The sequence below is a fragment of the Drosophila busckii genome, chromosome 2L (genome assembly GCF_011750605.1).
Source record: "Drosophila busckii strain San Diego stock center, stock number 13000-0081.31 chromosome 2L, ASM1175060v1, whole genome shotgun sequence".
NCBI lineage: Eukaryota > Metazoa > Arthropoda > Insecta > Diptera > Drosophilidae > Drosophila > Drosophila busckii.
In genome coordinates, this window is record NC_046604.1 from 5,892,711 (window position 1) to 5,917,349 (window position 24,639).

General features: G+C 38.6%; 5 protein-coding genes across 6 annotated transcripts; 2 read left to right on the forward strand and 3 right to left on the reverse strand.

The window, feature by feature from the left end:
* The first annotated feature begins 1,992 nt into the window (after nt 1–1,992).
* LOC108608176 (phosphoglycerate kinase) lies at nt 1,993–3,587 on the forward strand. Its single transcript, XM_017999434.2, has 3 exons — nt 1,993–2,143; nt 2,212–3,156; nt 3,227–3,587. Exons 1-3 carry the CDS (start codon nt 2,082–2,084, stop codon nt 3,465–3,467), a joined length of 1,248 nt encoding a protein of 415 aa, XP_017854923.1. The 5' UTR covers nt 1,993–2,081; the 3' UTR covers nt 3,468–3,587.
* A 111-nt stretch (nt 3,588–3,698) lies between these two features.
* On the reverse strand, nt 3,699–5,762 carry LOC108608175 (pre-mRNA-splicing factor CWC25 homolog). Its single transcript, XM_017999433.2, has 3 exons — nt 5,681–5,762; nt 5,408–5,624; nt 3,699–5,356 (listed from the first exon to the last, which is right to left on the reverse strand). The coding sequence occupies exons 1-3, from the start codon at nt 5,696–5,698 to the stop codon at nt 3,843–3,845; spliced, it is 1,749 nt and encodes a 582-aa protein (XP_017854922.1). The 5' UTR covers nt 5,699–5,762; the 3' UTR covers nt 3,699–3,842.
* A 184-nt stretch (nt 5,763–5,946) lies between these two features.
* Nucleotides 5,947–7,498, forward strand: LOC108608263 (phosphoglycerate kinase). The gene is made up of 2 exons (XM_017999556.2): nt 5,947–6,269; nt 6,326–7,498. The coding sequence occupies exons 1-2, from the start codon at nt 5,985–5,987 to the stop codon at nt 7,403–7,405; spliced, it is 1,365 nt and encodes a 454-aa protein (XP_017855045.2). The 5' UTR covers nt 5,947–5,984; the 3' UTR covers nt 7,406–7,498.
* Nucleotides 7,499–7,564: 66 nt separating this feature from the next.
* On the reverse strand, nt 7,565–10,477 carry LOC108608262 (hepatocyte growth factor-regulated tyrosine kinase substrate). Its single transcript, XM_017999555.2, has 4 exons — nt 10,220–10,477; nt 9,963–10,047; nt 9,642–9,906; nt 7,565–9,582 (listed from the first exon to the last, which is right to left on the reverse strand). Exons 1-4 carry the CDS (start codon nt 10,248–10,250, stop codon nt 7,750–7,752), a joined length of 2,214 nt encoding a protein of 737 aa, XP_017855044.2. The 5' UTR covers nt 10,251–10,477; the 3' UTR covers nt 7,565–7,749.
* A 276-nt stretch (nt 10,478–10,753) lies between these two features.
* LOC108596240 (ATP-binding cassette sub-family G member 1) lies at nt 10,754–22,681 on the reverse strand. Of its 2 annotated transcripts, XM_017981799.2 has the most exons (11): nt 22,601–22,681; nt 21,994–22,090; nt 13,187–13,476; nt 12,903–13,048; nt 12,574–12,812; nt 12,219–12,502; nt 11,989–12,157; nt 11,831–11,931; nt 11,611–11,766; nt 11,347–11,555; nt 10,754–11,285 (listed from the first exon to the last, which is right to left on the reverse strand). In XM_017981799.2, exons 2-11 carry the CDS (start codon nt 22,073–22,075, stop codon nt 11,147–11,149), a joined length of 1,815 nt encoding a protein of 604 aa, XP_017837288.2. In that variant the 5' UTR covers nt 22,076–22,090; nt 22,601–22,681; the 3' UTR covers nt 10,754–11,146. The 2 variants fall into 2 exon arrangements, with proteins under 2 accessions (XP_017837288.2, XP_017837280.2); XM_017981791.2 differs by lacking the exons at nt 21,994–22,090; nt 22,601–22,681 and adding an exon at nt 13,598–13,745.
* Nucleotides 22,682–24,639: the final 1,958 nt, after the last annotated feature.

Genomic DNA, 24,639 nt, shown 5'->3' on the forward strand with positions numbered 1-24,639 from the left:
TGTATTGTATTTAAAGTATGACCAATATTATTCAAGGTTACCTCTAATAAAAACCCTTGTTACATACCCTGTAACAATTACTGCGAACCAACGATAAGAAAAGGTGCTGTTGTTTTACACGCCGGCAACCAAATGTTTGCTCAGGGAAATTTTAAAGGTAGTCAGTCATCTGCTTTATTTTCAGGTAGAGGTTTCATCTTTTCAGACGAAAATACATAAATAAACGAGCAAAACTAATATATTCTTATCTGGAAATATAGTTTTTTCACTTATTATATTTTGCCTGAGGCTTATACATTTGTTTTACTGTACTATGTCATAAAAAAATGAAAAGCAAACTAAAATAAGTGTAATTGATTTATTCACAAGTGCATATACATACATATATTGTATGTTCATATGCACATATGTACATATGTATTATGAGTGTTAACAACTAGATGATAGAGATTCAAATTTTCTTGTAGAGATTTTGTGTGAATATATTATTTAGAGGACTTGTATTCTGAGTAGATGTAGGTGAGAAAATTATATTTACTACAACAATTAATTTTAGAATATAAATAGAAAATTTCCACATCATGCATACATGTTTAGTATTTAATATAAAATTTAAATTGGCATGTAAAAGTTATTAAAAACAAAGTATTTTCTGATATAGAGCAGGGCATTTTCGTAGTCAGTGGGGTTCAATCTGCTTTCTGCTTTCAACCTTTGCGTGAAAAGAATTCAAAACCATTCAGAAAACAAAACATATGAACTGGTTTTGTATGTTCGAGAAGTGTTTCGGTAGCAACACTGATAAGAGTCACTGTAGGTTCGACGACATAGCGCTTGGCTAGCATTTGCTAATGCTAATGCCTCCAAACGAGTGAAGCAATTAGCTAAATGAATACCCTACTCTATCCTACACTGCCCGCCAAAAGTAGATAGTTAAATGCGTCAACGACCGTTTCGCACGGAAATATTCAATTGGCAGCTGCCTTGCTGACTGTTTTGTTAACAATTTCCATTTGTTTTGCATTATTGGACATTTTTAGCGAATTGCGTAGGAATTGAGATACATATTCCTCACTGTTTTGACGCAGTTACTCTGGGTTATGGGACTGCAGCGTATCGCATAGGCCTCTTCGACCTTTTCTCTCTACCTGCATTTGAACTCTTCTCTTTCTCCTCTCTCTTTGACTGCCGTTGATTTTTTGTTGGCATCTGCGTCATGCATTTGGGTTGCATTGGGAACGCTATCGTCGGGTGGATAGTTGGAATGATCGGGTTGGCTGACGGGTGGTGGTGGTGGTGGTGGTGGGTGTTAAGTGGTGTACTCACCAAAGAGACCGGCCCGGCATAGAGCAGCAAGCGAGTGGTGAGCACGCGGCACATGAATGAATCATTTGCGAAGAGTAAATGTTGGCGTCATTTCATATCTATTTGTATATGTGTATACACATGCATATTGCATATGTATGAGTGTGGACAATTGCCTCAGAGCTGTAGCATCAATTCATTTATTCAATACATAATAACATACTCTCATGCATAGGGTAAGCGCACTGTTGTAAAGAGGGAGCACAAATAAATAAAATACAATATTGATGACGTATTGAATTATTTAAAAAAACAAGCAATTGTTTGATTTTAATTTAAAAGTTCTTTACATAAATTAAAATAAAACTAGCAGTCTTGAGATTTGTTTTATATTCAAATATACGCGCCAACACAAATTTCGCAAAAGATATTTCAACACTGTACATTTACTTAACTCAACACTTAGACAGAGTTGCATTTATCGTATATCGCGCGCAATCAAAACTCCAATTGCAGCTATTTAAAATTAGCACGAGTATCTTAGAGATATTTTTTCCAATTAGAGTAAATCAGCATATAATTCCCATCAAAATCACGTACTTCTGACAATTAATTGGTAAATGCGGCATTCTATGTATCGCAATGACAACTCTAATCGTGCCAACCATTAATGACCTTGCGCTGACATTGCCGCACAGCTGTGGGTCGAGTCCAATTTGCACAAACAGAAAAGTATCCAGACGTTGCGAGTGCAAGAGCCAAGATAAAATTCCAAAATGGCCTTTAATAAGCTGAGCATTGAGAACTTGGATCTGGAGGGAAAGCGCGTGCTTATGCGGTAAGTTCAAAAAGCATCAAAGGATAAGTTTTTTATAATTTATATAATTTGTATATGCATCCGCTTAGCGTTGACTTCAATGTCCCCATCAAGGAAGGCAAGATCACAAGCAACCAGCGTATTGTTGCTGCAGTGGACAGCATCAAGCTGGCGCTCTCCAAGAAGGCCAAGTCAGTGGTGCTAATGTCGCATTTGGGTCGCCCCGATGGCAATAAGAATCTGAAGTACACCCTTGCGCCTGTGGCTGAGGAGTTGAAGACGCTGCTGGGCCAGCCTGTGACATTCCTGAACGATTGTGTGGGCAGCGAGGTTGAGGCCGCTTGCAAGGATCCCGCAGCCGGCTCAGTAATATTGCTGGAGAATGTGCGTTTCTACCTGGAGGAGGAGGGTAAGGGCGTGGATGCCAGCGGCGGCAAGGTTAAAGCTGATCCTGCAAAGGTTAAGGAGTTCCGCGCCAGTCTGGCCAAGCTGGGTGACATCTATGTCAACGATGCCTTTGGCACAGCTCATCGCGCTCACAGCTCCATGATGGGCGATGGTTTTGAGAAGCGTGCTGCCGGTCTGCTGCTCAACAAGGAGCTCAAGTATTTCTCGCAGGCACTGGATAAGCCACCAAATCCTTTCCTGGCAATTCTTGGCGGCGCCAAGGTTGCTGACAAAATTCAGCTGATTGAAAATCTGCTGGACAAGGTCAACGAAATGATCATTGGTGGTGGCATGGCCTTTACTTTCCTGAAGGTCTTGAACAACATGAAGATTGGCGGCTCTTTGTTCGATGAGGAGGGCTCCAAGATTGTGCAGAATCTCGTAGAAAAGGCCAAGAAGAACAACGTGCAGCTGCATCTGCCTGTAGACTTTGTTTGTGGTGACAAGTTTGCTGAAAATGCTGCAGTTAGCGAGGCTACCGTAGAGGGCGGCATTCCCGATGGCCACATGGGCTTGGATGTGGGACCCAAAACTCGTGAACTGTTTGCTGCGCCTATTGCACGCGCTAAGCTCATCGTCTGGAATGGGTAAGCTAAATTCTATAGCAATTTATGTTAAAATTTGGAGCACATCATCATTATTTTTTTTTGCTTTTAGTCCTCCTGGTGTTTTTGAGTTCCCCAACTTTGCCAATGGCACCAAGGCTATTATGGATGGTGTGGTGGCTTCCACTAAGAATGGCTGCGTTTCCATTATTGGTGGTGGCGATACTGCCTCTTGCTGCGCCAAGTGGAACACTGAGGCGCTGGTTTCCCATGTTTCCACTGGCGGCGGTGCCTCGCTGGAGCTGCTTGAGGGCAAGACACTGCCAGGTGTGGCTGCTCTCTCCAATGCTTAAACGCCTAACCCTATATACTACAACTCAATACAATTAACATTGAAATATATCTATACTATCGTTGTTGCTGCCGACTTCGTTTTATCTTTTAAGCACAAAATGTTCACCACAATAAAATTGAATATTTAGTTCACTAGTTAACTGTAATTTCTATTCAATTATGTATTTAAGGTCTTTAGTTAAAGTTGGATAAAAGTCTTATTGGTATTTAAATAGATAGATTTTCTTATATTTTGTCTATAAAATCCTTAATTTGATTCTGCGACTTTTCTTACGGCTTAAACCAATTATACTAACTATATTAATTGCTTAGTTGTCTCAGCTCTTTTAATTAAACAACAATTATGCCGAACTTTTCAGACTTAAATCTAAATACTACTTGCGTGCAAAATTGGAATCCATGGCGGCGGATGTCCGTTGTATATTATTTAGATTGGAGCGTATGCGGTTGCCAATTGAGGTCTGATTGTCAATGGCTTTCTTAACTTCCTTATTGATAAATTGTTTGTCGAAAGATCTACCCTGATGCATGGCCTCCTCGCGTGCATATTCCTCACGATGCTTTTGCACGGCCTTGGTGCGATCTGCTTCGCGCCAGTTGGCATTGTCCATCATCTCGCGTAGTCGTGCCTCACGCTCAGTTTCACTTAGCTTTGGTTTTGTCTGACGTGGGGCAGCCACAGGAGACTTGCGACGTGCGGCTGGGCTAGGAATACGACGCTTTTCGGGTGTATGACTGCGGCGTGATTGTATAGACTTTCGCTCGCGGCTGGGACTTCGCTCTGTTCGCTGCGTAGGCTTTCGCTCATTGCTGCGACTTCGTTGTCTACGTTGTACAGGCTTTCGGTCGTCGCTGCGACTTCGCCGTGTGGCAGGACTAGGAATGCGACGTTTTTCGGGTCGTTGCTGAGTCTTTCGCTCATCGCTGGGACTTCGCTCTCTACGTTGTAGAGGCCTTCGCTCGTTGCTGCGACTGCGTTCTCTACGTTGTACAGGCCTTCGCTCGTTGCTGCGACTTCGTTCTCTACGTTGTGTAGGCATTCGCTCACCGTTGCGACTGCGCTGAGACGGACTGAAACTTCTGCTTCGCTTATGTCTGCTGTTGCCTTCGCGACTTCTGCTTCGCCTGCGTCTGTTGTTGTCTTTGCGACTTTGCTGCTCTCTACGTTGATTTCGACTGTTGTAGCCCCAATTTCCTCTTTCGATCTCTCGGCTGTTGCTTCGCATACGTCTAGACGTTTGCGGTGCTCTTCTCATTTCATTACTATCGGCGCTGTTACTTCTGTCCCTTCTAGACCTTTTGTTTTTGTCACTCTTTTGCTTGGTGGCCATGTCCAGCTGCTTAGTTAACGTTCTATACTTGGCATCTAATAGTTTGTCTAACTTTAAATCGCCATTAGAACTTTCGCCTTTGAGTTTTTTCATCTGACGCGCTAGCTTACGATCCAGATCTTCATCACTGTCGCTTTCATCGCTATCATCATCACTGCTCCCCTTCTTTTTCTTACTTTTCTTTGATTTCTTGCTCTTTTTGGACTTTTTATTGCGCTTAGCAGCCAGCTCTTGTTCTGTTTTTAATATGCGATGAATCTCTTTAAGCTTAACTGGATTCTCTAGCAGCTTTCGTCTCGATTCCATTTCACGTTGCTTGATCAGCATTAGAGGATCCTCCATGGCTTTGCGTTGCATGTCCACTTGCTCCGTGGACTGCATATTGCGGTAGTCGCGTATAGAAAATGGCACACATTCATGCTCCACATGATTGATGGGTTGTTTCAGTCCAATTGTATTTTGCTCTTGGCGACGTTCTTCCGCTTGCAACTGCTCAAAAGACTTGTCTATCTTACGACCTAACAAGTATTCCTCACGGTTAATTAACTCCGTGTTATCTGTAATTTGAAAAATATTAATAAACGCGTTATTTTAATAACTTAACTTACTTTTGTACATCCATTCCAATTTGGCTTCACCACCACTGCTACTGGCCAGCACACCGGAGTTTTCACCTATACGTCGCAGTTCCTCTCGATCACGTTCCTCATTGATCTCCTTGCGCAAATCGTCCAATTTACGTTGCTCATTTTGCTTGGCCTGCTCTGCTTTCCAAACACGCTCTTGGTTTTTCATTGTATGTGGATGCCATGATTTTTTCAAGTTCTGTATAATACACACCGTATTTAATTATAATATTTGTTACGTAGATATTTACTTACCAGATCGCCACCACCCATAATGGCGCTTTTTGTTTATATCTTTGATTTATTACAAATAATCTTTATATTTTGCACTCTTGTTGCTTTACTTTGCGATTGTATAAAACAGCTGAGAAAAATCGATTGCTGTTGGTATTGTTGCTATCGATATGCCTTCACTCTTGAAACCGTTTTGCCGGCAACTAAGTGGCTTCCTTTGCAAATGGCGGTTACTTTTCACATTCAGAATACTTAATTTTCAATAATCTGGCCTTACAAGGTATATTTTTAAATCAAAATTGATCACAACTTCAAATATTACAACATGCTTCATTTGGAACGAAAGCTTTGTTATTTATTGGAGCTGTGGCCACAGTACAGTAAATTTGTGAGTAAAGTTCCACAGCGACGCGACTATGGCGATTGTCAGGATGATGCCAAAATATCCAAAAAACTAAGTCTTAAAGATGTAGATGTGAGTGGCAAGCGTGTGTTTATGCGTGTGGACTTTAATGTGCCCCTTAAAGATGGACAGATCACCAACAATCAGCGAATAGTAGCGGCAGTCCCAAGTATCAAATATGCACTGGATAATAATTGCAAACTGCTTGTGAGTAAAGGGTTCGCCAATATTCATTCGAGAACTATTATAAGTTTACTATGCAGGTATTGGCTTCACACCTGGGTCGTCCAGATGGTAAGAAGAATAAGAAATTTACTTTAGCGCCGGTAGCCAAGGAACTTCAGACGTTACTTGACTGGCCAGTATGTTTCATCAACGATTGCGTGGGCAAAATTGCCTTGGAAGCCGTTAAGGATCCTCCAGATGGTGCTGTAGTGCTGCTGGAGAATCTACGTTTCTATGCGGAGGAAACCGGCAGTAGTAAGGATGAAAATAAGAAAAAAATCAAAGCCGATCCCGAAAAAGTTAAGGAATTTCGCACTAAGTTAGCCCAGCTGGGTGATATTTATGTAAACGATGCTTTTGGCACAGCGCATCGTGCCCATAGCTCAATGTTGGGTGAAGGCTATAAGGTGCGAGCCTCTGGCTTTCTCATGGACAAGGAGCTGGAGTACTTTGCCAAGGCGTTGCACAAGCCAAAGCAACCATTTCTGGCTATTTTGGGTGGCGCTAAAATTGCAGACAAGATACCACTCATCACCAATCTATTGAACAATGTGAATCAAATGATTATAGCTGGTGGCATGGCATTTACTTTCCTTAAAATTAATAACTCCATGGAAATAGGCAAGTCACTATTTGACGAAAAAGGCTCTGCAATGATAAAGGATATTATGCAGAAGGCTAAGGAGAAAAAAGTGGATATACTGCTACCCGAGGATTTTCTATGCGCGAAGGAAATTAAGAATCCAGGTGAGACCAAGACGGTAGATGTTAAGCAAGGTGTGCCTAGCGGCTTTATGGGTCTCGACATTGGCGACAAATCAAGAAAGCAATATGCTGATGTAATAGCCAAGGCCAAGACAATTGTTTGGAATGGTCCGCCAGGCTTGTTTGAGAATGACAAATTTGCCGGGGGCACCAAGGCCATGCTGGATGCTGTAATGGCGGCAACTAAGGCAGGCGCCACTACTATAGTAGGCGGTGGGGATACAGCGACGGCTTGTCTTAAATTTGGCGGCGCTCAGAAAGTTTCGCATGTCTCAACTGGGGGTGGTGCCTCGCTGGAACTGCTTGAGGGTAAAAAGCTGCCCGGCGTGGCGGCTTTGACAGATGCCAAATAGCAATTAATGGAAATTTGAATATTTGTATAATTTGGGCAATGAAACTTTATGCTTTGATAATTGTATAAATTTATTTTGTTTTAAAAAGTGTTAATGTAGTCAATTGTTGTTTTTTATTAAATTGCCTTTGGCAATATTTTCAAACAAGAAAAATAGTGATAAACATCGCTTTACATGTCCAGATGGTTTTAAAAATGAAACATAAATTTGATTAAATTCATTCTTGCAGAAATATTAAAGGAAACAAGATTTTCTAGTAATGCTTGCCTGACTACAACACAATAATGGATAATAGATAATAATAGTATAATATGTATTGTTAATAGTGGAATAACATGCAATTACTAATCAAAGCTAATGAGCTCTGCTGTGGCGGGCTCTGGGGCTTTAGTGCGCTCTGGTTCAGATTGTGGGGGCGCTGGAGCAGCAGCTATCGCTTGCACTTGTTCTGCAGCAATTGTGGCTTGAGGTGGCGCAAGTGCTGGCGGTGGCTGTTGAACTGGCGGCGCAAGTGATGGCGGTGGCTGTTGAACCGGCGGCGCAGCTGCCTGCTGTGGAGCTTGGGCTAGCGGTGGATGCGACTGCACCAACTGTTGCTGCTGCAGCATAACATGAGCCAAGTGTGGTGGTGGTGCTTGCACTTGTTGTGCTGGCTGCTGGACCGGAGCTTGTGGTGGCAACTGTTGTGGTGGCAATTGTTGTGGTGGTTGCGTTAGCATATGATTGGGATAAGGCTGTTGGTCTGGCTGTGGTGGCTGCATCATATTGCCAGCAGGAGGCATCATCATGCCGGGAGCAGCGGCTGGAGCAGCTTGTGGTGCTTGTGGCATGGCGGGATTATACATGCCGGGCGGTGGTATGCCGCTGGCAAATTGCTGTCCATTGTGTGGCATATAGTTGGTGGCATAGGGATTATACATATTGTTCTGATGTGAGGGCGAACCGTGTGCGGGCACAGCGGCGGGCAAATAAGGAAACGGTGCACTTTGACCCATCAGATACTGCGCCTTTTGCTGTTCCTGGCGCAGCTGCATCTCACGCTCCTGCTCTTGAATGCGCTGCAGCGCTAGCTGACGCTGATACTGCAAATACTCCTGCTTCTTCTTGCGCATAATTTCCAGCTTTTGCGCCATTTGCAGTTGACGTTGACGCTCTTGCTCCTCGGCCTGGCGCCGCAGCTTTTCCACATGCTCCTGTCGCAGCACATCCAGTGCAGCACGCGAATCCTTGATCTGTGCCAGTTTATCCTGCAGCTGCTCATACCACATGCGCTTGTCGTCCATTTCCTTGATGTACGACAGCTGCTGTGAGTGCAGCGATGTCAAAGTCATAAAGAGCGTTTGCACTGAAGAGTCATTGGAAATGCTGCGTCCACGACTCGAATTGCTCTTCATGCGATTAACAAAGATCTCAACCTGCGTGCGCATGTTCGCAGCAAACTCAGCTATCTGCAGCTCATCCGCAGTCTTGGGTGTGTTCATTGCTTGCAGCGCCTGCAGCTGTTGAGGCTGCGGCGTTGGCGGCATGGGACTGGGCGCTGAGGGGCTGGCCATTGAGGAGGATTCGCTTATTTTGCGCTGCTCCCAGTAGCTGCGATTTAAGTACTTGGCTAGCTCGGGATTGCTCTCCTCCGTTTGCGGCGGCTGTTGCAGTTGGGCCACGGGTGCGTGCTCTGGACTAGGCGAACGTGGACGACGATACGTTGCAGCCGCTGCCGGTTGCTTCTTTTGCTCTGCCTCCGACTGACTCAAGGCTATGGCCAGCTGTAGCTCTTCCTCCTCCTTAAGCTCTTGCTCAGTCTTGCGCGCCGGTGTCTGCACTTGCTGCGATAACGAGCTGTTCAAATACTCCGCGGGTAAATCGCTGTCGGGAACCCGTGTGCTGGGCTTGACACCCCCTGGTCGTTGCAGTGCCAAGAAGCAACCATCGCAGACACGCACATCCTTTTCAATGCCATACTTGGGTAACGGGCATTGCTTCTCCGTGCACAGGCCACAGAACACTTGGCCACAGTTGCGACAATGATGTTTCCGATTGGTGAAGGTGAACTCCACACGGCAGCGATGGCACACCTTGCCATCGGCCCAATTGGGCGCAGTGTCTGCTGTAAACATGGCGTCCGCCTCCTTAAGCTCGGGGAATGTATGTCCCTTGGCTTTCAATATAGTCATAGTATCCTGCGAATTTAAACAATTAATTTAAACTAATTTTTGTTCCCAGCTTTGATCAAGCTCACCTTGATAGCCTGATACTTATCGGAGGATCTAAAGGCGTATGCCCAAGTCTGCACCAGCTCGAGCATTTTCTGGCGCACATTCTCGTGCGGCGTGGATTCCAAGAAGCTGCTAAACATTTCACAGTTCTCCTTGGTGAAGACCTCCTCATGCACGGGAGCTCCACAGTTCTTCACTATGCTCTCGAGGACCAAGAGAGAGTAGCAAGCAGAATGCGGATTTGGTGAGCTCATCTTTTTCTTTATTGCTGCAAAAGCATTCTTTGGGCTGCAGTTAAAAATAAACTAAGTTTAATGCATAACTTTGATGTGTATTTTACATACGTGACATCCTTTTGATTAATTTCATCGCAAATTAGTAGAATGGATGGCCAGTCAGGCTCCAGTCGCAAGTGGCTCGTTGCGTTTTCTATAAAATGTAATCAGCGTTAATTTATCTATGCAGACTTATTACGTTTCAAGTTCGTTAGCCCCTCCTTTTGTTATACTTTATGCTTTGCATTGTGTTGATGAGTCACTTTTGTTGTAATTGCTACAAAGTGCAAATCCAATTAATAACATTTCTATATAATTTTACTTACCAAGATTTTTGTCAAAAGTCGAGCGGAACATTTTCTATTTGTTTTATTTTGCTATTTTGTCTATTAATCGTTTCGCTGTTTTGGTGCTAAAGCTTAATCTCTTGTTTTTAGCTCTTGTCGTTTTGTGGCGTTACCAATATTAGCACAGCCTTGCAGCACAGTTATGAATATATTAGCTCTTAATTAGTTTAATGTCGCGTACTAATTTTTATGAATAACAAGCTTTTTGCAGCTTAGCTATTGCGTTTTTCGCTTGCAATATTTTATTTGGATTTCTTTTGGTAGGGTAACCTAATAAGAAAAAAATAATTTACATTAGCACGTATCATCCAGTGTACGAGCACAGCAAATAAAAAAGTATTCAATAGGTGTAAGCGAGAGAAAAACTGTGTCGTACCAAATATCACAGACACAAACCATGTTTTAATCAGCCCTGTTGGAGGGAAACAGATGCATTTTTGAAATTCAAAACTATAACATTTAATACAAGATTTTAATTGAAAACATTTTATTGATAATAATTAATAGTCAATCAATACAACTTTTTGTCCATTTAACATTTATTTTACAAAATATATCAGCGCATCAATCCCTTTAGCTATCTACACAATTTACAAAACATTTCGTTAACTTATGGTCCTTTTAAATTATAAATATTTGCACACAAAAATTTGTATATGAAATTCACACCTTACAATAATTTTCTACAAACATTTAGTACTATATGCTATATATCTAACGTGTACAATTGTATATAAACCGTATAAAAACTATATTCGTTATATGTGTATGTATACAGCAGCAGGTAGCATTAGGTAAAGTATCACATGCCGATGTAAAAAGGAGTTCACTTGAACTAAGCAATAAGTAACATAAAATCACATTTAATTTATTTTAGGTTCAATACTAGGCTATTTCGCTGTGCAATCAAATCGATTTGATTTTGCGCTTGAGCGTAAAGTAGGCCAAGATCTTAAAAATGGTTATTTGACCCAGAATCATCATGATGTTATATCCAAAATCACCATTTTCCATGCCAAATTGATTCAGCACTGTGACGGCATTTCTATAGGAATATTTGAGAAATGAGTTGCTGATTAAAGTTCATAATAGTTTGAAGAACTTACTTGAAATGACAATAGAATTCGGTACTAGGGCAATTAAGCTTATCGCGTTGATTTCCATATAGTGAAAGCACCATATTTTCCAGCGCATAGCGCAGTGGCGACATTGCAGCCACAAAATGCAAAGCCTTGGGTATGTGGGTCAGCAAGATTAGGAAACCCGAAAACATTAGCATAAAACATGTGGAAACAGCACCCACAAATGTACCGTTCTGCAATAGAAATGTTGAATTACATAGTAGAGGTTTTTCTCAAGGGATTACTTACCACTGGATTCAGTATGGTGCCTAGAAATACGCCCAATCCATCCGCACAAATGGTAACTACAACAGCAGTAAGCAGATATTTAACAAATCGTTCGACTTCCACAGGTTGATCAGTCATTAAATAGCCAATTGTTATATAAACTATAGAGAATATTATCTGTTAAAGAAACAATATTTGTAAGTCAAACATATTTAAATTGAAATTAGCCAAAAATACACACGTGCACAGGTGTAGATGTTATTAAAGTGGCCACATAATAGGTTTTCAATTTATACCAATTGTTAAAGGTTTCTTTCTTGATGATTTCAATTTCCATGGGATCTGCAAAAGCGCATGGCGTTAATAAGAATTTCAAGTACTCTTTATGCTAAAACTTACATCTTAAAATTCCAGGCATTATAGTCGTATACCAAAGATAAACGCAGTGTATCATTATCATGCCCACATTTGAGATTTGTTTCGTTGCATTAATGCCAGAATCGCCAAAGAATAGACCTATCATAACAGCGCTAAGTATATGCATGCCTAGCTTAAGATAGGTAAGCGTCTGCAATCCAGAATGAATAGATTAGTTGAGCATTGAAACTTCCCATTTTACCCAGACTTACCCAATCTCTAAAGAACTGCAGATGACAGCGTCCAATTAGTATCCAAAGTCTCATCCATTCTGGTGGAGGATAGGTGTGCTGTATGAGCTCCTTTGAGGACTCTAGTTTCTTTAATTGTGGCATTGTCTGTGTCTGGGATTCATTGAACTTAGCCACCTGCGCCTCACTTGGCGCTTCCGCATCATCCTGTAAAAGTTGCTGATCGTAACGCCAGCGTTGGTCCTTGGCACATTCCGTTAATGCATCGGTATGATCATCGAAATCACCGTTCACACACTCGAGCACTTGAAAGGTGCAAAAATTGTTAATATAGCAATTAATTATCAGGTGCGATTCGGGGCGAGGCGTTACTCACAGAAGTCAGCGGGATTGTGATAGGCAGGGCAGTCGAGTCCGACAGTTTTCAGAAACATGACTGTGTTTTGGGGCGTGCCCTGGTAGGTGCATTGACCCGAGCTGAGCACATAGATCAGGTTAAACAGATTATAAATATTGCTCGAGGGCTGATGGATTGTGCACACAATTGTTCGCCCCTCGTTCGCCAGCGATCGCAGCAGTTGTATCGTATCGAAGGAAGACGAGCTGTCCAGACCCCTGGTTAAGCATAAAGAATGTATCAGTTTCAAGGTTAAGTTTAGGTTAGTCAACAACTGGTTTGTTGTCATTGTAGCAAAGGTTGCTTACGTTGTGGGCTCATCTAAAAATAGCACCGCTGGATTGTCTATCAGCTCCAGAGCAATGGACAGACGCTTCTTCTGGCCACCACTTAGCTTGGAGCATCTCGTTTGCTTGGCCTTCGCCAGTTTAAGTGTGTTCAACAAATGATCAATCTAAGATAAGGGATAATGGTTATGGTTTTAGGCAGGTAATACAACATTTGCTAAAAATAGTTTGCAAAAATAGCAACTTTTAGTAGCAATAAATTGCTACTGAAGCTGTTTGCAAGCCTTGAAACATTTGCTGCTTACCAAAATTCGTTTCTCCTTCATGCTCACACATTTGTTAGATATTTTTAAAGTCGCTGCCAGCAGCATTGTTTCCTCCACAGTAAAGAATGGATAGAAATGATCATCCTGCATTATATAGCCGCATAGCTTACGGGCTTTTCCAAAGTCAATGGTACCGGTTACGCCATTTTTGGTAAAGCCCGTTAGTATATTCATAAGACTAGATTTGCCGGCACCGGATGGGCCCATTATAGCTGTCAATTCGCCAGATTTAAATGTGCCCGTAATGCCCTTAAGCACAGACTTCTTTTCTGCAAAGTTTTCAAAAAGAATCATTAATTTCGATATCAAGGTGGATTAGTTTCAAATATGTGCTTGTGGGTTAATGATATTCAAATTTTCGGAGTGGGTTGTGTTAGTCAGTATACGAACCTTTTTGCTTGGGGGCTTTAACTTGATATACAAGATCTTTGAAATGTATGTCGATGCCATAGACGTTCTTTAACAATTTGCTACTATCCATGATTGTTTACGAGTTTGTTTCTTGTTGCGGTTTGTTTATTGTTTACGTTTCGAGTTTGTACACTTAGTTTTTTTTTTTATAAAATGAGTTTGTTTTTTTATTTATAGCAGCATTGCGCAAAGTGTTTGCTCAACAATTGTTTGTAATTACTTGCTGCTTATAATGCATTTTTAATACACAAAAAAATAAAACAATTGCAATTAGTTATGGTACACACACAGACACTCAAGGCAAGCATTTAAATAAAATGATTTTATGTCAAAACACTGTAGAGGGTAAAAATTACTTAATGCATAGTGCTAGGTCAGTGGAGCAGCAACTAAACTTGAACCGCGCTGTCTGACCCAACAACAACATTGCATAAACTCAACGAACCTCGCTCTCTGAACTTTTACAACTGTTGCTATTGCAGCAATTGCATGAAGAGCACGCACTTACACACTCACACACACACATGCACAGACACAAAGCTCTCGTTTACTTCTAATTGCGCGCTCTTCTTGCTTTACTTTAGTTTGCCAGACTTGCGCACATGCGCTCAGTCGACCCCACAGCTGATGACTGCGGAAGAAGCAGCAGCGCAACAGTTGGTGGACTAGAAGGCAGCGCAGCTCAGAGCTACTGCGCTGCCGACAGCAACAGCGCGGCAATAAAAAAGCAAAACCAAATTCATACAATAAATTAAATAAGAGAACAACGGCTTCTACAATAACAATACGCATATTAAATTTAATTTGGCAATGCAAAACGCGTCGACAAAAGTCAACAATCAAAATCGGCTTCGAATAATTTTTTCGTTATGTTTTCGGTGTATTTGTGCGTGTTTTTATTTATTTTTATATTTTGTCAAGTTTAAGCGGCAATCGTAGACATTTTCGGGCGAAAAGAACGATACTCAACCGAAATATTTGCTATTTAACATGTGAGTCAACAACAACAGAGCTACAACAATAATAATAATAGCACGCACACACAATAGTATAAGTAGTAAAAAAAAAAAAATAATAATCAAAATATTTAGAAGTGGCCCATAGAGCAAACGACCTTCCCGTTGCCCTCACTATCATACTTAATAATAATAAATACCGAAGCTATGCGTTTTGGCATACCATCGCATATTTTCGTCTAAATAATTGTGTAAACATTTGGAACGCTAAACAACGTTAACTGACTAACGCGCAATGCATAGAACTAGTCTATACACTTTACTTTTAATTGGAGTTAAGAATTCTTTGATCTTTTGACAAGAATTTGTGTTTCAAAATACTTGTATTTGAGTGCAAAATTGGACCGGTTCTAGCTAAAACCAGATTAAACTGCATATATATGTGTTTATATGCTTGGCAAATTTGCCAAAAATCGAGTAATAAACTAAAAATAACATTTTTAAATGTATAACTAAAGAATTCTATAACTTATTGCTTTGACATTTTAAATTTCTCTTAAACAAGTTTAGGTTAGACAAAATTAAAGTTGAATTAAACTGCTAATGAAGCAGCAGCTAAAACTAAGTAATTCTAAAATTATAAAGATTTTAAAGCATGTCATAAATCAATAATTAAACAACTTGAATTAACTAGCTAAGTCAAGTGTTTTGCTCTTTTGCTTTTGCTTTTTGGGTAGTGTATGAACATAATAAAATTTGACGCAATGCTGCAAAGAAGAAGACGATGACAGCACCGAGAGCTTAGAACAGACTAAGATAAGCAAGAGCAACAACAAGCAACGAGAAGTGCAAACACTTCAAGATGAATAAGTTGGTATTTGGTTTTGATTGCAGCACAACATCTTAGTTCAAGTTAATGTCCACAAGACAAACCAAAAATGGCACAAATTGTGAAACAGCAAAAAAAATACTCAAAAAATGTTTAAAAAAAAAGAATCGTCAAGTGCGGCTGCGGTCAATGCACAGCAACAACAACATTAGCTACAGTTGTAGCAACAACAGCTGCTGGCTCAAGTAGCCGCTTAATTGTCAGTTTTCAGTTTCAGTTTCGGCGACCGTCGTAGTTGAAATCGCTAAAAGTGAATCTGACTACAAAAGAGTGTTGGAGGGGGGGAAGCAAGCATTTTGCATACCCTGCCTAGCAATAAGTTATGTACATAATTTACATAAATATGTATGTATGTATATTTGGTGATGATGAAATGGCTTTAATGTAAATTTTGCGTACATAAATATGTAAGTGATTGCAAAACTGTAGCTTAGCATGCATAAATTCTTAAGCTGTTGCTAAACAAAAAAAAAGCGCAAATTTGGGTAAGTGATTGCAAAAGACTAGTTACAGTCATTTATGCAAATGCATAAATTCTTAAGCAGTATTCAAATACCGAATTTACATACAAACGTATGTGTGTGTGTGTGACTGCGCTTAGGCAAAGCGAATGAGATAACAACAAGAACAGCGAGAGAGCAGATAGCAAGAGTAACAACGTGCGTGGTATTTTGCAGTCGAGCTTCGACGGCGACAGCGACAGCGACTGCGCAGCTTGCTCACTGTGTAATGCTTACTCTCTTTATTCTTTTTTTATTTTTTGTATTCTGTGCTTAGTTTTCGTTTGCGCAATGAAATTGCTGCCATTTGAATCAGTCTTCACCATGTGCTTTAGAATTAAATTTAATGTGTACGTGACCATTGAAATCTGTGTGTGTGTGTGTGTGTGAATTAAAGTCATAAATTTATTATTTGTCTTACAGCGGCATTGTTATAAACAATAGGCGCGGAAGTGCGCGGCATATTTTGGATTGAATGCAAGCAAAGGTGCTACATGTGCATGTATGGGTGTGTGGGTAAGTGTGTATATGTAAGTCTGTCCTTGTATGCGCTGTAGGTGAGTGTGAGTGCGTGTGTAAAGTTGACCCCACAGTTGGCAAAGGTCTCAAGCATTAAATTACAATATCAACTTTTAATAGATCTATGTATGTGTGTGTGTGGGTGTGTGCGCGTGTGTGTGTTTGCTATGAGAATGCAAACACTTGACCAGAAGACCGCGTATGTCACCCCTGCTATCAATTAAAGTAAATTGTATTGAAATTGTTGTTGCATTCTCATATTTTTGACGGCTGGCACATATTTAATAAAAATAATTACCAGCTTATGGATTTTATAGCTCGAGAAGGTCATTGAATAGAAATGTTGGAACATTGAAAATTTATTTGCAACATCTGTTTGCAGATTTATAGATTAAACAACTAAACTGTGTGTTGAATGAACTTTAGCAGCTCACCGCTGGAAAAGTTCTATACATATTTTTGTTTACGTAAATGATTCAAATGATTTTTGTATAATTATAATTAAACATAAACTGTTGCTGCCAGATACAAGATTAGATTAGTTTTAGCTCAGATTAAACTATTGACAGGTTAGCTAACTTAAAGATCACTCATATTTGATAGTATAGTATTCAAATTTAATCGACAATAATGAATGGCATGTGTTTGATTAGCTTAGCTCATCATCATCATCAACACTTGACATTTAGACTAACACTCGATTATTAATTTAAAATGCAATTATTTATGTATAATTTCTTATATAAACAAGCAAGTTACACGAATTCTTGCAACCTCAGCATGCTGAGCATGTTTTTTGTTTCGCTTTCTTGAGCCAACGACCCTAACTTGGCCCTAACTTGGCCGAAACTGGCTTCGAAAAGCAGTTGCTACATTAGCTCTTAAGTAAGCAGTTATATGCGCAACAATGGGCTTAATTGCATTAATTTATGTTCCATAAAATTTACAAAATATTGACTTGAAGTTATATTGAGCTATAAAATAGGCACTTGCAAAATATAAAATGAAATTTCAATACTCTGCTGCTGAAAATAAAAACAGCGTGACAATTGCAAACAGAACTTGAACTACTTGTAGTTGATTTAATCAACATAATTTAACATGGCTAGCATTCTTAGTTAATTAACTAAATGACGGCCACTAGGTCAGGCTCTCTAGCTATGCACAAAATTAATATTCATAATTGCTAAAAGGCAAAGATAAAATATCAATGAAGCATTTTCATTAGAAAATTGCCAAGTTACAGAGGCAAATAAACGCTTTTGTCTATTATATAGCAAATAAATGAATAATTTGAGGAGGCACATGCCTAAAAATACACCCCTGGGCATATATAATTATTTAGCCATGACAATATTATTTCCAGCACATCCGTTTCGTTGTAAACTGAATGCTACAGGTTGTTTGATATTAGAATAGAAAAACTCTCGCCTCACTCTCGCTCTCTCTGTCTCTCTCTCTCTCTTAAGTTAGTTTGGCAATGTGTGATAAGCAAATTAAATAAACAGCATTGATAAGGCGGCAAGTGCAGCTCTCATTATATAGAGCAAGCTCAAACTTTATGAATATATTTCATCACATATATATCGTCTGTTTGAGCTAAGGGTTCGCTCTGGTCTTGGCGAACTCTATGCAAACTCAAAGTGTAGCGTATTGCATTACAAATTGTCTTTTTTGTGTTCACTACTCACACACGCCCTCAAGTCTAAGTATGTTGACGCTGTCCGTCCGTCCGTCCGTCTGTCTGTCTGTCTGTCCGCCCCACATTGTTGCCAGTGACAATGATGATGATGGGCTTGATTCAGGAGGTAAAACATTATTCTCTGTTGTTCATGTTGAATTGGATTATTGCTGTAATCAATCAGACGACCTGTTTCGCTAGCAAAATATAAACAGATAAATTTTTTGTAAAATTGTGTTATATTTTTATATCTTGTTGCTATTTATGTGTATCAATAACCGTTCTAAGACAATAAATCTCTCTATTGACAAAAAAAAACACAGATTAGTTTCATTAAGGATGCGCACAAAGTGAACTCTTCATTTTAATATGAAATAATTTTTATTAATAGCTCGCAGTTTACGATATAGAATAGTTCACATCAGAAATTAAGCAAAGTCAAATTCTTGAAATGTTTGGCGTTGCTCTTTTTTTAATTATTCGTTTCTTTGTCATTGTATATTTCGTACTCACAAATGATAATCAGCACACATATATCTTGAAAAAAAAAATTTACATTAATACTTGTGGATCTTGATATACAACAAGTAAATTATGAAACAAATGTAATTTAAGCTGCTATCAATATATATATAATATATATTTAGATAATTCGATGCGCCAACATAGGTTGTCAAATATGCTCACAATTTTTTGTGTGCTAAAGTGTGTAGTGTGTTCTTGTTTTTCATTGTTGCTGTTTCCATTAAACGCAAATTCCAATGAATTTTTAATTGCAAGCCAGCAACAGTTTGTTTATGTTTAAATTTGATTTGTGTGTGACATACGTTTCAACTTTGATTTCGCTTTACTTGCACTTGATATTGCATATCCAAAAGATTATACAAAAAATAATTCACTTCCTACACTTTTCTCTTAGCGCTTAAAACACGAACACGAAACACTTGGCCAGTAAATATTTATAAATTTTTCGTTGTTTTTGCTTTTTTTAAATTTTTGTTGTTCAATTTGTAACACGCGCGCGTTTGCGTCTAAAAATTGTTAAGTCTACAATTTTCAATCTGATATATATATACTTTGTGTATATTTCTTTGCTTCAAGTGAATGCGTTTTGAGCAAACTCAAAAACACTTCCGAATCGCTCGAAATGCGCCGCGAGACTGAGACTGAGACTGAGGACTGAGACCGAGACCTACGACGCGGCGGCGGCGGCGGCCAGCGAGACAGTCAGAGGCAGCGGCAGAGGCAGAAACAGAAACAGAGGCAGCGTTGTTGGAACGGAACTGGCACAAGCTTCACTGTAGTACAGTGCGCTCAGTCTTTTTGCTTATTCATAGATATCTTTGTGTAGAGAGCGCGAGTGTTTTTCATTGTTTTCTAATGCAAAAGTTCATAATCTTCACGATATCAATTGCACTCTCTCTCTCTCTCGATGTCTCTCTCGCGCTTTTATTTATAACACTCGGCGTAGAATTTCCCGAGCAGTTGTTGATTTCTCAAACAATCGAATTCGGTTGAGTTGAGTCAATGTTTTAACTTGTTTTGTGGCCAGGTCTAGGACAATGTGCAAATGTTCTCACACTCTCTTGTCAAATTGGCAATTAACAACTATTTTAGTTGCAGTTTTAGTTAAATTACTCACTATTATAATGTTATAGGTGCATTGCTATTGGCGTTAGGGTTAACTATACAAAATTGTATCAATTAACATGATTGAGTAATGCTTAAGGTATTTTTTATTTAAATATGCTACTCTGCGATTTTCTGGGCATGGCCCTGGGCGCAGAAACTTCCCGCATAGCAATCAAAATTTATATAACTAATAATTTTTCACACATGCCAATATTTTCCCAGTTAAGTTGCTAATGTTATTCTGGGCTGCTGTTAATTTAGTTAACAGTTCTAATGTCTACAATTTTTTAATTATATTAATTCGATAATATTCTAGGTAAACAGCTGCATTTAATTAGCTCAAGCCCAAGTATTTGACTTTGCAACAAGTCGAGCTATGAATGATCATATTTTATATGTATCTATTATATAGATACAGCTCGTTAGCCGACTATGTGACGTACTTTTATGGGTAATTTATTGTACGATTTCTATCAGTTGCTTGTCATTAATTTCATTGGCTGCAAAAGCTTTTTGTTTAATTGTTGTTTGGATGGGCCTGCCTGCCTGATAAGCAAACTATCAGTAATTTGAATATAGTTTATGGGATTTGCAGATAATATGAGAAATTCAATAAGCTACTTTAATGACGTTAGTTGGCTGGGTAAGCAATATGTATCGATTAGCTGTAATATAATTACACAAATAGTTTAGGCAAACAGTAGTGAAAATAGTTTGAAAAAAAAAAAAATAAATAATTTTTTTTTAAATATATTTATTTAATGTCAAGTAATGTCGACGTTAAAAGAAAAAATTTTTTAATTTAAAAGCAAAACTATATGAAAACTTATTTTAATTAATTTTTGTAATCATTTTCTTTAATATTTTGCTTATGAACAGTCGACACTAAAAGAAAATGTTTACAAAAATGAATTAAAATTAATTTGATTAAATATTTAAAATTAAGTTTTTTTCTTTAAGTTGTGCCAACATTTGTTGCAACTGTTAATATCTGATAATAATGATATATGAAAACATTTTTCCTGCAGTTAACTCTATATTTAAAATAAATCCGAGTCCAGGTCTAAGTTGAACTCTAGTCTAGTCTAGTCTGAATTGTGAGTTGAACCCGTCTGAGCTGTTCAATGTTTTTGTTTGTCGATGTGTGTGTGTTTTATATAAATGTTTGCATGTATGGGTTATTAAATAGTTATAGCAAGCACAGAAATCAGAAACATAGAGGCGGCGGCAATTTCGCTGCGTGCTTGAGTTTTAACATGCGATCAACAACAAAAACGCTTTTGACATTGACATTGAAACCGCAGGCGGCGAACAAGCGACCAAAACCGATCGGAGCAACAATAATATAATAATAAACAGAAGCTACAAACAACAAATAAAACACCCGCTCACAATTCCTGGTACGTTGCTTCGCCCACAAGCGACAATAACCGGCTGTGGCCTTCTTTGCATAATATAAAACAATGACAACAACAAAAGCAACAGCAACAACAACTAGACAGGCAAGAGACTCAATCTTTGGCTACACTATAGTATAAACTATATATAAAGCGATGTCTGAGCTTCATTAACTGTTTTCAGTGCCGGCTTTGCGCTTGGGCTTGGGCTTGGGGTTGAGGGTGGGGTGGTGAGCAAAATGTCGTCACGATTGTCAGTTACAGTTGAGTGAACTCGTCGTTAAACATTTCAATGAACCGCTGCAACAATTTGTTAAACAGCTAGAGCAATAAACCAAAGCAGCGAAACATTTAATAATCTTACAGCTTTTTAATTGAGCCACAAGCTTTGGATTCTTGCCAACAAGCCACAAACCAATGACATTGCATATTGTAAACAAGTTAGCTCGACGTCGTCTCTGCTGTAATCAATTTGAGCTGAGCCGTCAAATTAACCTAATTAATAAATGTAACAATCACGCACGCTGCAAGCCAATCCAGTTTTATATATATTGCATATATATTGAGAATTCAAAGCTGTGCATCACTTTTACTTTTAACACACAATCGAGTTGGGCACTTTACATTCTCGATTATAAATGAGTTAAGAGCGCGGCAAATCGAATACGTGCCAATAATTTTAATTCTAAAGAAATTCAGCAATTCTAATTCTAGCCGAGTGCTTGTTATGCACAAATGCAAACCTAATTAGCAGCACATTTGAACACATATTAATCAATAATTAATCAATCAAACACTTACCTTTTGTTTTGGCCACAGCCACTTCATAGCTTAGATCTTCAAACTTTATTTGAGGCGCCCTGAAACTTATAGTACGCTTCATCTTGAGCTCAAGTGGCTAAAAGAGATAACAATATTTCTATTATAAGTGGCCAATTATTTAGTTAGCAACACGTACTTAAAAACCCAAGCACTTAACCTCTGTTTGTTAATTAAAATCAAGTGTAGAATTTATTACGGCTATAAATTTATCAACTTGCTTTTTTTCTAATTAAATCCTTCAGCAAGTCGTAAAGTATAGCTTGTAATTTTATTATATATTGTAACATGCGTTGGGTGTTTAGCTTTAGGGTCAACACTAAGCGCTATTATTATTATTATTACGCTGCATTAAGGTTGACTAATTGTAGCTGCTATTAACAACGCATATATAACTGAGTCGTTTGCCTCATATTAATCAATGAAAATTAACTGACTTAATGCATTAGTTAATACAAATAACTATCTGCTAATTAAAACTTTCCATAAAAATGCAATGAACATTCTTTTGGGTTCATATGAACTTAAGCCGCTCGCAAATTCAAATTTCCCCTAAATTTCCTTTTGTTCCTTTCATCGACGCACTTACTTCAATTTCCTTGGATGTCTTTTGAATTTTTCGGCAGGACTTTATCAAAAAATCAAATGTTTTTACTACCGAATCATTTGAAGTTTGCCACAACACTGATGCCATGAGAATTATAATTGCCGTGGAGTAATGTCGCGTTCATTTGCACCGACAACCCATATTTAAGTTGCTCAGAGGTTTTTAATTACCAGCTGGAATCCAATGCACAGCGGGTGATTAAATAAAATAAAATCTAAAATAAACAACCTCGGTATACCGCAAACCGGGGGGTGGAGCGGGCAATCTATATCGGAAGGCTCGACAAGTTCAACATCAATAAATCAAGAGCAGATAGATAGCTACTAACTAAAGTAAAGTAAATCAAAGCAAGGAACATGCTTTCGATCAAAGCTCAAACTAACTCTTAAAACGAGGCACGTGTTGTTAACTAAACAAAGTAAACATTTGGAAACTTGTATGGGGCGGCGCCTAAACTATGTTTGTTGTAAATTTTCATTGTTGTTGTTGTTGCTGCTCAGCGATTTGGAAACTGTAATTTAATGATAAATACACAGTTTGAACTGTCACATTGGCATCTCAACGGCAAAACGCATTAAATTTACAATGCCAATAAAGTTATTTATAAATAAATCAGCGCATAGCAACTTTAGAGTCAGCAAGGCTAAGCTGAGATCTTTGAACAGGTTCATAAGGTTAAGCATACAAGACACTGACTGATCTTTGAGCTGATACATAATGTATATTAAGTTTAAAGCACATTTCTTTTAATATTCAACACAATTGCAGGCAGCTGTGATTGCATAAAGTTTCTAAATTCTTGTTAAAAATTATGATGAGCTGCGTTTTGTGTAGACTTGTTACAGCTGTGCGTACAATTTTGATGAAACAAACATATACAAAGTGTAGCCATGGCCAGATTTTTTTTAAGTGCATGTGTTCTTTAAAAACTATTAACATTCAAATGAAAACGTTTGTAACGGCTGCTTAATTCAAATTGAAGTTTGTAATGTTTTGGTTTGTGTCATGGCTAATCAAACATGTTCGAGCTCAAGCGCTTCTTTTTCTCGCTTTGATGTGAGCACTAGATGGCGCTTATCTTAGTTGAACTACAAAGCGATAGATGGTAAATTATTAGAAATGCTGGCTTAAGCGCTTACATTTATATTAATTCTTTTACAATATATTAAGTATACGATCCATAGCTTCAGAGTTCTTAGCACAATCTAGACAAGATTAGTGTCAAGCGAATGGAAATATCAGTTGGATAAAGGACATCGTGCTCGAGCTAATTTACATTTTGTTAGTTTGGCTCTACCAATAATAACTCCTATTATTCATATTGAGCCAGAGTTATAAATAAAAGACATTTGCATTGCATTTATATTTTCCTTTTTTACCATATTCATTTATTTCAATTTTGTATTTTTGAGAGATTTTAGTCTTGCCAAAGATTTGTTTTACCATTTTATCTATTTATATAACGTAGAATAGAAATTTGCTGAGTTGATTGGAGGCCTCGTTTCTCTATAGGGTTGAATGCTCGCAATTGTTGAGAGTTGAAACGGGATTTTCAGTCAAGCTGCTTAAAACGGGGACTTTTGACATTTATCATTTTATTTAGTTAAATTTTGTGTGTTGCTTTTGTAAGATAAGTTATATAAAAAGAGCTACTACAACAATAATATCAATATCAGTATCAGTAATTTTTTTTCTTTTGTTATGTGTGTACCCATTACCAAACAATTCAATTTTAAATTTTTTATTCGCATTTCAGTCTGGCCAAGAGAGCTCTAAGCATCAATGGCATAATCCTTATAAATCTTCAATATCTCAATATCTCCTTCATCGTTCAAACATCATCATATGCTATATGTATGCAATCAGTTCAATAAGTCGGACACAAAATTGTGAATACCTTTGCTTTAGCTTCGAAACATTCATTCAAAATTGCTTCAAGTACATAAATTCATACATTTAGTATACACATACACATACATGCGTGTGTGTGTGTGTGTGTGTGCTTGTATGCGTGAGTTTGC